The sequence below is a fragment of the Equus caballus genome, chromosome 25, assembly GCF_041296265.1.
Source record: "Equus caballus isolate H_3958 breed thoroughbred chromosome 25, TB-T2T, whole genome shotgun sequence".
In the NCBI taxonomy this organism is placed as follows: Eukaryota; Metazoa; Chordata; class Mammalia; order Perissodactyla; family Equidae; genus Equus; species Equus caballus.
The window spans coordinates 46,772,639-46,788,676 of record NC_091708.1 but is presented as its reverse complement, the minus strand read 5'-3'; the positions used below and the strand labels follow the sequence as shown (position 1 = coordinate 46,788,676).

Here is a 16,038-nt window from a genome sequence, read left to right as displayed (position 1 = left end):
GACCCAGGGCTGTGCACAGGGTGCATGAGCACCCTCCCTGCTCCCCAGGCTCCCGGCCCCATCCACTGACTCCTACACCCACTAATCCAGCCCTTCCTCCATGCCGCACCACTGGCCCAGCTGTGCCCTGCCCTGCTCCAAAGCGGCACCCTGATCCTGGAACCTGTGCCAGCTGTTCCTTCTACCTGAGTCACCTCATCTACTCCACCTCCTACCCAACCCCTGCTGTGCATCCACCTCCCTAAATCACAATCAGTCCACAAGACCACCTGCCCCAAATGCCATCTCCACTGCCTGCTGGGCCCTGCAGGGGGCGTGGTCTCCACCCTGCTTCGAGCTGGGCACACCACAGCTCAGACCCTGGGGACGGCTTCTGCTGAGCCTCCTCCCCTCACCACCCAGGCTCAGCCCCCCTGGACAGGGGTGGGGCACCGTGGTGGGACACCGACATGCCCTCCCTGTGGACACAAACCCAGGCCTTTAGGGAACGATCCTCACCAGTCTCAGTCTCCACAAGGAGTGAACCCGGGGCAGCATGGGAGGACTTGAGAACAGATAGGTGGTGCACCCTGATTGGGACCTTCCTGTCCCTGCCTGTGTGTGCTCGTGCCATGCAGCCGTGAAAGCCCACTCGCCACACCATGCTGCCAGTGCCCTCACCAAGGTGACGGGCGGTGGGCAGGCTGGCACTTCCTACTGCCAGAGGGGGGTCCCAAGCCTGACTCTCAAAACACAAAGCAAAAATACCTTTTTCTCCCTGAGAAAACGCTTTCTCTGGCAACAAGTGACCACTGTAAACCCTGTGCTCTAGCCCCAAATCACGACCATGGTTGAAATAACCTGTTCCTTCAGGTCCCAGAGGAATGACATTCCAGTTTATTTCTCCACTAAGTTTAAAAACTCCTTAAGAGAGACAACCTTGGCTGAAAGCCACCTCCCCCTGCCTCCCTGCAGCCCTGAGGCACGCACACCGTGTCCACCCTGCTCCCTGCAGCCCCTAGGCATGCACACGGCCTTCACGCTACTCCCTGCACCACAGGTATGTTTCCGGGCTCCTGCCATGGACCACATGTGGTGCTGAGGGGACTGAGGCATCATTCCCAATGCAGTCAACAGGCCGTGGCCACACAGAACAACACAGCCTGGGGTGGCGGAGGTCTGGGAGGCAGGGGGACACTGGAAGGGCATGTGGCACAAATTGGTTGTGTCGGGAGGCGCCTACAGGGTTGTCCCAGGCAAAAGGACTGGCGAGCACACAGGCTCCATGTCACAGCGTGCGTGTGCCTTTGGGAGCCTCAGCGTGGCTGGGCTTTATCCTGAGAGCGAGGGGCTGTGGGAGTGGGAGAGAGTGGGCTGGGCGGGAGGCAGGGGAGCAGCAGTTCAACACGTGAAGAGACAACTGCTGGAAGCGCTGAGCACTGTGGCTGCTCAGCAAAGCCTTTAGGGAAGCAATTCTTAAGTTTTCGTGTTTGAAACTCAAGCAACAGTGAACTTTGTAGTAAGTTATACTGCAACGAAGCTGTTTTCAAAAGAAAAAAACTCAAGCAACAACTTTGGGTTGGTTGGGACTTCCACCTAAAAGCAGTAGCTGAGGCGCTAACCACCGCTGTCCTCAAAGGTGACATGTGGCCGGAGTCTTGCAGGGCCAGGTGTGACCTCTGTGGGCTGGGAGTCAAGCCCCCCCTACCCCCAACTCAGACAAGGGCAGAGCGTCTGCCCTCACACGCACAGCTGTCCTAGGTTCTCCAGTGGCTGACCACCCCACTCTGTGTCCAGAGAGCCTCTCTGGCCCTGAACAGACACGGAGGTTTTCTGAGCCGCCCCACTCCCGGCTCCATCCCTCCCCGCAGCTGCCTCCACTCTGGATCCCATCACGGAGGCCCCTGGATGATCCAGCAAGTTCCATGTCCTCACCACCCATCTCCGGCCTCACTCTCATGGTGGAAACCGGCACCAGCCTCATACAGGCACAGGACATCCCCGACTCCACTCAGAGGCTCCCCAGGCCAAAGGGGCGCGGCTGGAGGCCGACACGAGGGCACCCTAACATTAACTCAACCGACCAAGAAACGCTTCTAGGATCGCGGATGGCGGGTGGGGGCTGAGAACGGGCACAGCAGGTGATGCCCTGAGAAGGGCAGAAAGGCGTCAGGGTCGGGGGCGGGCGGGTGAGCAAGACCGGGAAGGGCGACGGCGGGCAGGGCGCTGGGGCCTGGGTCACAGGCTGCAGGGGGCAGCGGAGTGAGAGCAGGCGGCCGGAGAGGTCCAGCGCCGCCCTGGACGTTCGGGGAGCTCGGCCAAGTCCGAAGCAGGTCAGAGGTCCCACTGGGGTCAGGCGACCCCGCAGCTGGGGTCAGGGAAGGGGTGAGACACCCACCGGCCGCCACCGAGGCTCGGGGCAGGGGTGCGGGGGCGCTGCGCCCCCGGCTGGAGACCCCAGGTCGTGACCTGGACCGTGGACCCCGCGACCTGGACCCTGCGACGTGGACTCGCGTTGTGCCCCCGCACTGTGACGCAGGCCGGGACCCTCGCCCCGGGACCCACGCCGGAGCCGCCGTGGGCGCCCGCGAGCGTTCGCGAACTTTCCTGCTCCCACCGCGCTCCGACTTTCAGTTTCCGGCTGCCCCGCTCCGAGAAATCCCCTCGGGCCCGCGGGCGGCGGCGGCTCTCCTCCCGGCCCTGCCTCCCCGGCGCCGCGCGCCCCCGGCCCCGGCCCCGGCCCCAGCCCCGGCCCCAGCCCCGGCCCCGGCCGCTGCCCCGACTTAGGCTCCGACCCTCGACCCCGACTACGACCCGGACGGCCAGACTCACCAACGGTCGCCGCGCGCCCGGAACTGCGCGCCCGCCTTGCCGCCGCCACCACAGCGGACCCGCCCCCGAGCCCGGCTGACGGACTGACCCGGGAGCCTACCAGGAGCGCTCAGGGAGCCGCAGCGGGCGCCTATTGGTCAGGTTTCTCCCCCGCCTCCCTGTTCGCCTGACGGACTGACCCAGAGGCCTACCAGGAGCGTCCAGGGAGCCGCAGCGGGCGGTGATTGGTAGGAGCCGCCGCGGCGTGAGTACTTAAGTTGCGGGTTTCCTTTCGCAGAGCCGGCCCGGTGCTGGCGCGGCTGCTGGTCCTGCGGCTCCGAGGGCTGCGCGGGCCGCTTCCGCAGGTGCCGCGGGAGGGCGGGACTCCCACGGCAAAGCGCTCGCTGCTGCTCGCCTCCCGCGAAGGGTCATCCCTGGGCCCAGGGCACCGCGGCGGCGCCTTCCCCTCCCAACGCCCTAGTTACATTTACAAGAAAAAGTACCGAAAGACCCCGGCCACTTCAAAGGGATGAAGGCGTGCGAGGTCTCCTTTTGGGTACTGAAATGTTCGAGAACTAGACAATGGTGGTGATTGCCCGGTACCGTGAATGTATGAATGACACTGAATTGTATGCTTTTAAATGGAAACATCTAGAAATGAACCAGCGGTCTTGGCCAGAAAAAAAGGGGCAGCTCTGGGAGGGCCGACTGTTGACCTCATCACTGGCGCTAAGTGCGTGACCTGAGGCGAGTCTGTTTTGTTATCTGCCAAAGGAGAGTCAGAGCTGCTAAACGTCTGGCAAACTCAGTCTCATACCAGCGTCTGGAGATGGGGACTGCTCTCCCCATTTTGCAGAGAAGGAAACAGGCTCAGAGAGGCAAGATTTCTTAGCCCAGGTCGCACAGCACATTCAGCACCTCCACTCCAGGGAGATCATTTGAAGCAACGGGCACTGTTCAAGGATGGAGGAAACCGAAAAACAGGCGGGCTTTGCAGTTACGTGGTTTAAACCATCCACACTGTGTCCAGAGGCACTCGCATCACGCCGCATAAGTGGTGATGTGGTCTGGAGTCGGAATTCCCGTGGGAGACGGCAGCAAGGCAGCCCTGCCTCTGATAGAAGGTCCACGAACTTCAGGGCTGAGTTTGCCACGAGCAGCCATGGGAATCTCCCCAGGCCCCGCCTACAGGTTCACTGAGGTCTCACTCAAGCCCCAGACGTAAGCAAGCTCCCAGGTGTGATGGGGTTTCGCCCCCCGGAGTCTGGGAGGCCTGTGAACCCCCCAGCAGCCCAGCAGGAAATGGTTCTTGTTGCAAAGATGAGGTTCGCTGCAGCAGCGCACCCCACTCCCTTCAGGGTAAAGTCAGGAAGTCGTTCACTTGGCTTCTGCAGTGACTGCCGGGGAGTGTCAGGAAGTCTCTCTCTCCCAGCATCAGGGGCAGTGCCGAAGCGCTGGCTTGGGGCCACCTCAGTCCCACCCTGAGTCCAGAAAAGATGTCCTGAACGAATCTCTTGCTCCTAGGAAGGCAGCCGCCCCAGCCCTTGGCACTGACAGGACTGGCCAATCTCAAAGTACTTGCTAAGGCTTTGAACATGAAAATGCTTCCACATATTTTAGACTTTGCTGCTTTCAAAGGATTTTCAAGCACAAATTTTTTTTTTTTAATTTGATTCTGACCACAGGCCTGCCAGGCATACAGAACTGGGGACAGACAGAGAGGGAGCCTCCAGGGCGTGCCCCTGAGGGGGAAGTGGCCGACACCCACCCCCCCCCCTCCACCCCGGGTCCCCTGGCCTGCCAGCTCGGAAGGGGTGACAGCTCCGTCCTGGCAGGCTGGAAGGGGTGACTCACTCGGATCGTCAGGCAGCCCAGGGGGTTCCCACTCAGGCTCCTTCCTGCCAAAAAGAAAGCAAAACTCAGCGTGCAGAGACACCCACTGCGGGGAGGGGCCGGGGAGGGCCTGAGACAGCCCCCAGCAGGCGAGGGAGGGGCCACATCATCCTCCCTCTCCCAGGGGGCTGGGGTCTAGGGGCAGCAGCGGGCACAGACGGTGCAGGCCTGGAGGCTCTGTCCTGGGCCTCAGTGCCCCCCAGAGAGAGGCGTGGGCCTGGCTGCAGGCCAGCCGATGCTGCAGTGGACACCTGCAACTCGCACGCTTGGCTGGACAGGAGAGGCCCTGTCAGCTGCCCCCTGGACCTGCAGACCACTTTGGGGCAGCTGCCACGGCCGCGCACTCTGCCCGAAGGCTCCCAAAGGCAAGCAGCTGGCCCCCTCCCCTTTGTTTCCCTTTGTCACGTGTCATCTGTGCCCCGGAGGGCACTTCTGAAGGCACCTCTGCTCCCCTAGAGGCCCTCACCTCACGACCTTCACTCACTCAGGCCTTTGGGAGCACAGACACCAGCTTGCACGTGGGGCCAGGAGGCAGGAAGGCTGACCACTCAGGAAGGTCCCCACTCAGGCTCCCAGACGTGGGATGCGCCTCGTGTGCCCAATGCCATCCCCAGAGGAGGGACCAGCGTTTGGCAGAGCCAGCCTCCTAAGGTGGGGCCACCTCACCGAATACGACCCGCTTCTCCTCCTAGGAGTTCACCCCTCTTCTCATTTGTCCGACACGCAAAGGTCAACCCGGGGCTGCAGCTCCTGAGAGAAGCCGGTTTCACTCTCACTCTCTGGTCACGTAATGGACGCATTTCCAGAAAGCCCAGCTGCCAGTTCTGCGCCAGAATTCCCCCAAACGGCACAAGCCAGGAGGGGCTCCCCCCGCCTTCCCCCACCCCAAAAATGCACAGCCACCGCAGTCCGTCCCCCAGGGCAGCCCCCCAGGAAAGGAGAAAGACACAGTGATGAGGCCCCACGGTTATCTGAACAGCAGCCCTGCTCTGGGGCCAGGGGGTCAGGCAACTTGCTGACACCAGCAGTGGGGACAGTCTTATCCCTCACGGGGCGTCCCAGAACTGCAGGGAGGAGGAAGTGAAGCCACGTCTGAAGGGTCAGCCCAGGGCTGGTCCCCAGCCAGGAGGCCCCAGCCAGCAAGGTGAGCCTGTGCTGAGCCCCACACGTGGTGAAGCAAGCACAGTGGTGAGCGGCCCTGCGGAGCGCCACATTCCCCCTAAGCAACGGCGGAGGGACCAGGTTTCCTGTCCGTGTATGTGCTCTGTAGACTTGGGAAGGATACACAAGAAAGTAATAGAAGTGATGGGAAAGGGACAGCAGGGGACACGCTCACTGTACACCATCTCCCACTTTTAAAACCACCTGGTCGTATTACCCATTCAAAAACGTTTGTGTTTTAAGCAACAGGAGGTCACTTCAGAAGCTCTGGAAAACACAGAAAAGTACCAAGAAGAAAGTAAAGGTCACCCCAAATTCCCCCACCCATAGACAAGCTCCACCGAGACTCCCTACTCAATTTAACGCCTGCCTCCCTTCAGCCAACCTCAGAACCCAAGTGCCACCCCACACCCCAGAGCCAAAAGCTCAGGAGATGGCCTCACACACAGAGTGAAATATACCCAGGCTGCCCTGGCCAGCCTCAGCCTCCGCTGGCCAGGCGACCTGGCCCCAGGGCCTCTGCACCAGCCAGGCCCTCACCAGCTCCCTCTCTCCCCCAGGCGCTTGGTGGGGCCTGGTCCCTCTGCAGGTCTGAGGGTCTCAGGGGAGAGAAGCTCTCTCTCCTGGTGGCCCTGTGTTAGGTGGGCTCCCCTCCCCATGCCCCCTGTGACTAGAATTGGTTTGTGTGCCAGTGTCCTCCCCCACCAGTGGGTCCCGCAGGGCAGCGGCCTCTGTGCCTCATTCGGAGCCCAGTTCCTGTCTTGTTCTTGGATGGATGAAGGCATGAATGGCTAGACAGAGTTCAGGTCCCAGGGGCCACCTTTGGGGGTGGACTGTCTACCCTCCCGCCCACTCTCTCCTGGCACAGCAGCAGATCTGCGTGCGCCCTCTGCCGGCCGCAGTGGGAGCTGCCGCACTGGCCCTCCAGCCCCAGCCCTGACTCTCCCTCCCACCTGCTCCCTGCGAAGACCTTGCTCCCACTTCCTCACTTCAAACCCAAAACCCGTGAGATATCTCTGCTCACACTGGAACCCAGCAAGTTCACCACCTGGCCAAGGTCTGCAGCCCCGTGTCCAGGAGCTCCAGGTGACCCTCGGAGGGTCTCCCCTCCATTCTGCCACAGTGGGCACTCCCAGGCCCACCACTGCTGCCATCCATAGCAGGGCTCTTACCTGGTCAGCGCTACCCCTGGTTCTTCAGCCCACTTATGACCTCTGACCCTGCTCCTACCCCTGTCCCCGTCCTTCCTTCTTCCCCCGCCCCCAGGCCCATCCCTGTCAGTCCCACCCTCTCCAGCTGGCCTCCACTCCTCACAGTGGCCATCTGCTGATGCCCTCATTCTAGGTGGCCCTGTCTTCTGCAACTGACCAGGGCTGGAGGAAGTTGTTCTCAGTGCGCTCCGGAAGCTGGGGGCCCTCCTCCCCGACCTGGACCAGTCACTCGCCGTTCTGGGATGGCAGCCCACGGCTTCCCCTCCTGCACACAGGCCTTTCCAGTCCTCACTGATGGCCAGAGGACTGGACACCTGATCCTTTTAAACCCTGCTCCTTCACAGGACCAAGGTGTGTTCAGTGATGACGATGGCCTAAAAAGAAAAGCGCGCAGCGAAAATGTTCTTTCACCGAGCTTCATCACACACTTGTGCCAGTAAAAAAAGAAAACACATTTAAACAGTGCAAAAGAGGCAAAGGTGATGGATTAAAACGTTTATGACATTAATGTATTTTTTCAAAAACAAAGAGAATATTTATGGCAACTTATCCATTTTGGACAGTAATGAGTGATAACGTCATAGTCCCGTTTCTGTTTTTGAGTCTTAATGTCTGCAAATTTGACAGTGATTTTGTCACAGTTGATCTTTTTCTGCTTGTTGTGTTCTATAGACAGTCCAGCTGTATTTGCCCATCTATTTTTGCTCGTAGTTGGTCAAAGAGCACTTTTAATTAACTTTAATTTTGGTAATTTTCTTTCACTCGAAGCCACCGACACACAAAGTCAGGTAGAACCTTAAACACAGGATGCCTTTCGCAGAGTACATAATGATTCCACTTCACAGGACATTCCGGGAATTGTGATTCCGTCTGTGTCTTTGTTTAGTGGAAGCCGATCCTGAGGGCTTTCAGGCATCTCTACAGTTGAAAAATTGTATGTTCGACTGAAAACGCCAAGAGCCCGTATAGAACAGCAGGACTGAAACAAGCACAGCGGCTGCGCTAACGTCACCTGTTTTGCCATTTAAACACAGGAACACAAACTTCCACCAGGGCTGGCAATGCGCGCGGTGCCCAAATTTCAGGAGCTTCCGCCAGAAACAAAGGGGAGTTTTCACGTAGGAAAATCTCAAAATCAAGAGAAGATCTTGAAAGCAGTCAGAGAGTCATTACGTGCAGGGGACAACGATACAAATGGATAAGAAGGACAGCTCACGTCTTATTGGAAATAATGGAAGTCAAAAGACAATGGAGAGTAACATTTATAAAATATTATATCCTTCAACAAGACAGATGGTAGTTCCTCAAAAAGTTAAAAATAGAACTACCGTATGATCCAGCAATTCCCCTTCTGTGTATGGACCCAAAAGAATTGAAGGCAGAGTCTCAAAGAGATATGTGTATACCCATGTTCATGGCAGCATTATTCACACTAGCTAGGTGTGGAAGCAACACAAGTGTCCGTCGATGGAGGAATGGATAAGCAAAATGTGATAGACACATACAATGGAATATTATTCAGTCTTAAAAAAGGAAGGAAATTCTGACATGCTACAACATGGATGAATCTTGAGGACATTATGCTGAGTGAAATAAGCCAGTCATCAAAGAAGAAATACTATAGGATTCCACTTGTGTGAGGTTCTTAGAATAGTCAGAATGATAGAGACAGAAAGTAGAATGGTGGGTACCAATGGCTGAGGGGGAGGTGGATAGGGAGTTTGTGTTTAATGGGGACAGAGTTTCAGTTTTACAAAATGAAGAGTTCTGGAGACAGACACTGGTGAAGGCTTCACAACATTATAAGTGTACTTAACATGGCTGAACCATGGACTTAAAAATGGTTAAGGTGGTAATTTTTATGTTAAGTGTATTTTACCACAATAAAAGAAAATTTTTTCAGAGAGGGGGCAGGGATTACACAAGGGGTGGACTACCAGAAGGTGGGGTCGTGGGAACCCTTGAAGTCGGTCTGCCACTGTAGTCACAAAGAGTTGAGTCCTTAAACGTGTGAGTAACCCTCCTTCCTGAGGCATTCAGAGTCTCACACTCACTAGATTTTACCAGATAATTTTTAGTTGATAACTTTTAATGCTGATTTTTCATCAGGGATACAATATTCAAATTAATATCTTTATTTTAGGAATACAGACATAGCCAGTTTTTTTCCTTTGTTTTCCAGAAGGCGTTGGAATTGCCTTTTCTCCATGCATGAAGATAGATGGACAACACTGGTGGGCTGCTTATCTTAAACAACACAGGCAGAGGAGTCGCTGAAACGACAGTGCTGTGGCATCTCTGGAGAGACAGGAACTGCTCACCAGGCCTCCCAAGACTCGTTCTCCGTGCCACCTGCTGTGGCTCCATCCCCAAGGCAACCCTCCCCTGGGCCTGGAGTAAATCAGGAGGACTCAGAGCCAGGATGGGGTGTGCACAGGTGACCTGAGAGGGAGTAATGGGGGAGAGTACAGACATTCATGTCATCTGTGCCCTGGTGGTAGTGGGTGCCACAAAGATATAGGCAGCAGGCCTGGACTTCCGACCAAGGGCCAGATGGGATGATGGCTATCCTGGCAGATACCTGCATGGCCAGAGGACCCCTAGGTCTAGATGTCCCCTTTCCAGGCCCACGTGAACAAGGGCAGACACAATGCCACAGAGGTGGTGCAACTTCTCTTGCCAGGCTCCAGTCACAGCTCTGGGAAAGGGCCTCATGGTGGGTTCTCATGGCCAAGTGTTGGTTAAGTTTGCCGAGCAGGATATTTTAGCTGCAATTGGTTAAGACCACTGTCTCTTTCCAGGTGTGCTCCTCCTTCATCACATTCTTCCAGTGGAGTGACCACAGGCACTTTGGGGACGGCTCTAAGGAGAACTTGAGTTGGGGTGCATTTAGCTAGGGTTTATGGCATATTTTTACGTGGTTCACAGTCTTGCTGGTCTGTCCTGGGGCAGGGATGTCCTCTACAGCTGCCAACTACCCACAACACGCCCAGCACTGGAATTATGCAGGAGTGAAGGAGAAACGTTTGCAGCAGGAACCAGAAGTGAGTCTGTGCAAAATTCTTCCAATCACACAAGACAATTGTAAGCAGAGGACTCAGTTCCCCACGTACCTGATAGAACCAGAGTTGTCTCCTCTGATGAACGGATTCCGCCATGCAGCATACATGATTTAATACAGCATGTACCTTTTTTCTTTTTGGATGGGGAATGTATTTATCAGAATTCCTGTGTTTGTGGAGCATAAACCTATAGCAATCCTACAAACAGTGGCACATCTAAGTAAAGCCCCAAGTATTACCCAAACCAATGCCAGTAATAACAATCAGATGCAAGTTTGATCTCACATTCAAGAGAAAAGTCTGAATCAGAGAGAAGTCTGAATCGTCTTTCTGTTGTTCCCGTAAAACAATTCTGCAAGGTCGTGATACAGGATTCAAAGAGAACACAGCCAAAAACGTAAGCAAAAGCATTAAAGAGGCGCATTTGTTAATTCATACAAATGTTATTTTTCTGAATTTTGTGCTTGTGGTGTTTGTCAGTTTTTTAAAATTTATAATCAATTTATAATCAATTGACTTCTTTTCCCAATCATACAAAATTATCATAAAATAACTAAAATATCACAGAAAAATAACGTATACATTTTATACATTATACAAAATATAACACATTATACAAAATATTCATTTTTGTAATTTTGTTTTAATAATTTTATTTTTTTATAATTTTATGCTTTTTTTCCTTAAAGAGTATACGCTTTCCCTCCAATTGGATACGCTTCTGGCCCCATCAAACCTGGGGCCACCCCTGCCCCGATCTTTGCATCACGCGAGCACAACTCCAAGGAAATAGAACTTCAGATTGTTGCAGGCTGGCAAAACGAAGGCATGAAACAGAAACTAAGTCAATTGCAGAAAAATTGAGACCACATTGCCCTTGCGTCCCGTTTGCGCACGTGGCCAGGTGCATCCCCATCCCCAAGGTGCGACCAGGAAGCCGGGGGTGGCCCCACGGAGAGAGCCGGGGGCGCCGGTCCCTCAGGTTTGCCCAGAACCCGCGTGGTGCCCACCACTGGGGTCGGGGCTCCTGTCCCTCCGGTGCCCCCTCCTCCCCGCAGCCCCTCCCTCCTCTCGATCCTCCCTCCCCGCCCCGCCCCCCTCCCCGCCCCCTCCCCGCCCCCTCCTCCCCGCTTCCCCTCCCCTCTCCCCGCCCCCCGCCCCCGGTGCCTTCGCGGCCCCGACGTCACTCGTCCCACGTCGCGCGCCGCCCGGGCGACCCCCTCGCACAGGCCGGGAGCGGATTGGCCCCGAGCCGCGGGAAGTGCCCGCCCCCAGAGCCGCCGGCCAATGGGAGACGGGGGCGGGGCCGAGGCCGGCGCCGGAAGCGGCCGAGTGACGAGAGGACGTCGCGTCGCCGGGTCTCGAGCAGCTGCCGCGGAGCCGCCGGACAGAGCGCCGCAGACGCCTGCCCGCCATGGCCGAGAGCGACTGGGACACGGTGACGGTGCTGCGCAAGAAGGGCCCCACGGCCGCGCAGGCCAAGTCCAAGCAGGTGGGCGCCGCGCGGGCCTCGCCACCCAGGACGGCCAGGCTGCCCGGGCGGGGCGGACGCGGGGCCGGGGCCAGAGGACCCGGGCGGAGGCCAGGAGCCAGTGGGCGGGGTGGGGGGGGCGGGCCGGGGCCCGGGGTGGGGGCGGGGCCAGAGGGACGCGGGCGGGGAAGGGGTCAGGCGATGGGGTGGGGGCGGGGACAGGGGAGCGGGGCGAGGGACTGGTGAGGGGCCTAGGGTACGGACAGGGTGAGGGGACGGGGCCAGGGATAGAGGGGAGGGCACCACAGCGAGGAAGATGGCCAGGCAGGGACAGTCCTGGGTGTACATAGGGTTGGGGGCAGCGGTGGGGGCGGGGGATAAAGGCCGGAGAAAGAGAGGGCGGGGACAGGGGCGGGGCTGGCGTGAGGGCGGGGCTGGGCGTTGGAAGGTAAGGCAGAGAAAGGGTCTGGGGACGGGGCGGAGAATGGGGCAGGGACAGGGTCGGGTGGTGGGGGACTAGGGCGAAAAGGAGGATGGGACGTGGACAGGGGCAGTGTCGGATGAGGCGTAAGGGTCAGGGCAGTCTTTGGCCAATGACGCAGGCTAGGGGCGAGGCCCAGGCAACGTCTGGAGGTCTTAGAGGAAGAGGATGGTGAGGATGGGAACGAGATGGACTGGTGGTCAGGGACACTGGGGATGGGGAGGATGGGGACCGGGGCATGGTTGTCGGGGGAGAACCCTGGGGTGGGACACGGGCGTGGGTAGGGGGTGGGGGCGGGGACAGGGTGGGCCGGGCCGAGGTGGGCGCCGGCTCGGAGTGTCTCCTCCCCTGCCGGCATCTGCCTGTGTCTGCTGATGCCTGGCCGGTCCCATGCTGCCTGCAGAGCCCACCGAGGTGCTTTGGGGGCTGAAGGGAGTCCCCGGGTGGAGGCAGCCTAAAGACCCAGCATGCGTGTGGACCCTACTTCCCCATATTACGAGGGTAGAGGAGCGGCCTGAGAGGTAGTTGGGGGCAGAAGGTTCCCAGTCCGGTTAATCCATCCGAGGTTCGTCTGTGGGTCCATCTGTCCTAAGTGGGGGAGGGATGGTTCAGTCACCCGTCCTGCTCAGATGTACCCTCAGGCGGCCTTGGGCCCAAGCCTTGGACACAGTGCCAGGTCTGGGCCAGGACTAGCTGTGGCCCTGGTGACCAGCATTCATTGACCTGCCCTGGGCTTATCAGTTGCACGGTGAAGACCAAGTTCACTCTCCTTTTCTTTCAAAGGAAGCTTAGTAGCCACAAGCTAGGAGTCATGCGAATGTGTATAGGAATTATTTTTGAATATATCAGATGCAGAATGTCCCCCAGGTCACTTCTCTGAAGTGTTAGAAGCACTAAGAAGTATGTTAACATTTGGCAGCTGTAGGTCAAAGGGTATCGCTCTCCTTGGTGATGTTGTGGGGTGGGGGAGGGGCAGGCCAGGACTGAAGGCTCTTTTATTAGGAGCCAGATTCACTGAAGAAGGCGAGACCAGGGCAGCGATTGGCATTCCATCCTGCGTTTGCAGGAGCATGCAGCAGAGAAGTAAACTTATTTCAAGTGTGGGGTTTTTTGTTTGTTTGTTTTTGGTGAGGAAGATTGGCTCTGAGCTAACAGCTGTACCAATCTTCCTCCACTTTTTATAAGTGGGGCGCTGCCACAGCCTGGCTTAATGAGCAGTGTGTAGGTCCGTGCCTGGGATCTGAACCCGAGAACCCCTGGCTGCTGAAGCAGAGCGCACAAACTTAATCACTATGCGACTGGGCCGGCCCCAAGTGTGGGTTTCTGAAAGGAATCCATTAGCAGGTTTTTCTCAACAGCAAAGAGGGGAGGTGTTTCTGTTTCCCTTCGTAGCAGTTTCTGGAGAGGTGCCTGGATATTTGGTCATAGAAGGGCTTTGTATGACAGGTTTGAGTTTTAAGCCCAGCATTGAGTGTTGGTCCTGAAACAGCACCCATTGTGTGCTGGGCAGGTAGCACAGTGCTTGAGGGCATCTCCAAGCCCGATGCCTGGGCCAGAGAGCACAGGGCCTTAGCAGTGTGCTGACTGGCCAACAGCAGCTTCCATTGGTGTATACCAGACAGTGCCAAGGCTGATGTTGATCACAACAGAAAAAGTGTTTTAATTTTCTAGGCCATCTTAGCGGCTCAGAGACGAGGAGAAGATGTGGAGACTTCCAAGAAATGTAGGTACTTGTGTTTCCACTCGCAAAACAAGGGTGTGTGTTCGGGGTTCATCTCTGTAGATGCGTGGGGTGCCCCCAGGGTGTCGCGGTGGCTGCCACAGCTGAAGCCACCCCAGAGCTGAAGTCTGGGATCAGCAGAGCAGCTGTGGTCAACAGAGGTCAAGAGGCATCCTTCACCCCACTGCCCGTACTGGGGGAGATTCTGGACTCCACACTCTCAGGGCTGTGAAAGTCCCCATCCCTCGGGCAGCCTGGTTTCCCACATCACCTGGGCAGAGGGCACCTGTCGGGCCCGCTTCTTGTTCTGAAATGGCTTTCCTTGTGGCAAACCTGCTCCTGTGCTCTTGTCTCACGCTGGTCCAGGGGCCGCTGGCCAAAACAAACAGCATTCGATCACCAAGAACACAGCCAAGCTGGACCGGGAGACAGAGGAGCTGCACCATGACCGGGTGACCCTGGAGGTGGGCAAGGTGATCCAGCAGGGCCGGCAGAGCAAGGGACTGACGCAGAAGGACCTGGCGACGGTGAGCCTGGCAGGTCCCCTCCTCCCTAGGTTGAGGGCAGGCGGGTGGGTGGGCGGGAGGCCGGTGTTCAGAAAGCACATGTGCCGTGGGCTCTGCCTGCCTGGTGACTCAGGCTTCAGTTGCCCTTGCCCCCGGGACCCTGAAGGCCTGTGGGGAAGTCATGTGAGGCCAGCTGTACCCACTCACATGTGATGTGGCCTTGCATGTGTGCGGACCCCAGAGCCTCTGAGAGCTGCTGTTCCCTAAGGCCCTCGGCCTGCACTGTCCTTGGAGGCAGCTCCCTGTGGCGTCTAACCTGGTCTTGGTCTAGTTTTGCAGCATCTCTTCATTGAACTGACGTGGACAAGGTACATCTTTTCTTTAGAAAATCAACGAAAAGCCCCAGGTCATCGCAGACTATGAGAGTGGACGGGCCATTCCTAATAACCAGGTTCTGGGCAAAATCGAGAGAGCCATCGGTGAGTGTCCTTTGGGCCTTCACTGGGTCTCGGCTGCTTCTGCCTGACCAGGTGCAGGGTGGCCACCCTCTGGGTGGGGTTGATGAGGATGAGGCTCAGGAAGACCCTTGAGGCCACGGAATTCTCCAGAGCCTTAAGAAAATTCCCGCAAGTGACTTGTGTCTTGGCTTCCTCTCCTTTCAAATGTTTTCCACTACCCCCTTTGCTTTGGCTAGTGCCCTCCTCTGAGCTTTGGACAGCGGTCTCAGTGACCCTTCTGTTCAAGCACCAGTGTTCTCCCCCTGGCATGGGTCATGCATTACATTCTGCTCCCATGTGCCCCCTTCGTGGGGTTTCATGGTTCCCAGGGTGTGGGGCTCCCAGAGCACCCAAGTTTCAGTTCTGAGAACAGACATCCGCTCTCGTCTCTTTAAGATCGGCAGGCGCAGGCTCTCAACAGTCCTGGTCGGGTCTGATCTGGGATCCTGGCCCAGAGTGGGGTGGTGCTCCTCCCTCCCTCCCTGTCTCCTTCCTGTGACAGAGGTGGGGGACGGGAGCTGATGCTGAAGGAGCACTGTGGGTGCCCGCTACTGCCTCAGGGCCAATGGGTGGGGATACCGTGGGGCTACTCTGTCCCTTCAAGTTCCAGAGTGGGGGCCGCGGTGGTCAGTGGGCCGATGGCTCTTTCAGGCCTCAAGCTCCGGGGGAAAGACATTGGGAAGCCGATCGAGAAGGGGCCAAGGGCGAAATGAACACAAAGCCTCGAAATCAGTGCGTTCCGGCTGATCTCGTCTGGCTGGTTCCCCTTGACCACCAGCGCCAGCAGGGGTCTCTTCATGTGGCTGAGTGGAACACGGGCGTCAGCCCGGGACCCCCCACCCGTCCTGCTGTCAAACAAACAAACAAAACCTTCAAAGTGTTTGCTGCTTCTGATTTCTTTCTCCCTAACCCCATCCTCAAATTTGGGGGCAAAACCCTGCCTTCCTCTCCCTTGGTGTCTGCCCAGTCCTGGGGTGGTTTCTGGGGGGACTCTTGAGTGGGAGCACCTCACACAGGGGCGGGGTGGGGCAGCACGGTGCAACCCCACGCAGTGGGGCCAGAAGAGAGCAGATGCGGCTCTCGTCTGGCTTGTAGAGAAGCTAATAAATGTGTGCTGCCCGTCCTGCTGGTGATGAGTCCTTGGCCTCCCGTCCTCCTCCCCTCAGGCCCAAGGCGGAGAGGGAGGGATTGTTTTCATGACTGACCCCTGGGGGTGCCTGAGGGGCCAGGAAGGTCACTGTCTGCA

At 57.4% G+C, this 16,038-nt stretch overlaps 2 protein-coding genes and 1 long non-coding RNA gene across 11 annotated transcripts in view; 2 read left to right on the top strand and 1 right to left on the bottom strand.

Moving 5' to 3' along the window:
* The window catches only part of TRAF2 (TNF receptor associated factor 2), a 28,007-nt gene extending 23,296 nt beyond the window's left edge, over nt 1-4,711 (bottom strand). For 3 of the 8 annotated variants that reach the window (XM_023629407.2, XM_023629408.2, XM_070250431.1), the window contains exon 1: nt 2,812-2,903. The gene's annotated coding sequence lies outside the window, so the exon portion shown is untranslated. Of the gene's footprint in view, nt 1-2,377; nt 2,549-2,811; nt 2,915-4,644 lie in introns of those variants that run through there. The other 5 variants (XM_070250428.1, XM_023629404.2, XM_070250430.1 and 2 more) reach the window with 5 other exon arrangements.
* Nucleotides 2,668-11,127, top strand: LOC102148655 (uncharacterized). The gene is made up of 4 exons (XR_002804005.2): nt 2,668-3,055; nt 9,238-9,492; nt 9,857-10,514; nt 10,807-11,127. It is a non-coding gene; the product is annotated as an uncharacterized lncRNA (long non-coding RNA).
* Nucleotides 11,128-11,279: 152 nt separating this feature from the next.
* EDF1 (endothelial differentiation related factor 1) lies at nt 11,280-15,672 on the top strand. 2 transcript variants are annotated; one of them, XM_023629398.2, is made up of 5 exons: nt 11,280-11,609; nt 13,741-13,792; nt 14,156-14,316; nt 14,681-14,774; nt 15,444-15,672. In XM_023629398.2, the coding sequence occupies exons 1-5, from the start codon at nt 11,532-11,534 to the stop codon at nt 15,503-15,505; spliced, it is 447 nt and encodes a 148-aa protein (XP_023485166.1). In that variant the 5' UTR covers nt 11,280-11,531; the 3' UTR covers nt 15,506-15,672. The 2 variants fall into 2 exon arrangements, with proteins under 2 accessions (XP_023485166.1, XP_023485167.1); XM_023629399.2 differs by lacking the exon at nt 11,280-11,609 and adding an exon at nt 11,767-12,240.
* The last annotated feature ends 366 nt before the right edge of the window (nt 15,673-16,038 follow it).

Bases quoted from the DNA above. Each gene is read 5' to 3' on its own strand.
- EDF1 (XM_023629398.2), top strand. From the start codon at position 11,532: ATGGCCGAGAGCGACTGGGACACGGTGACGGTGCTGCGCAAGAAGGGC. The intron at 13,793-14,155 runs GTAGGTACTTGT...ACGCTGGTCCAG, and splicing joins TGTGGAGACTTCCAAGAAAT to GGGCCGCTGGCCAAAACAAA. The intron at 14,775-15,443 runs GTGAGTGTCCTT...TGGCTCTTTCAG, and splicing joins CAAAATCGAGAGAGCCATCG to GCCTCAAGCTCCGGGGGAAA.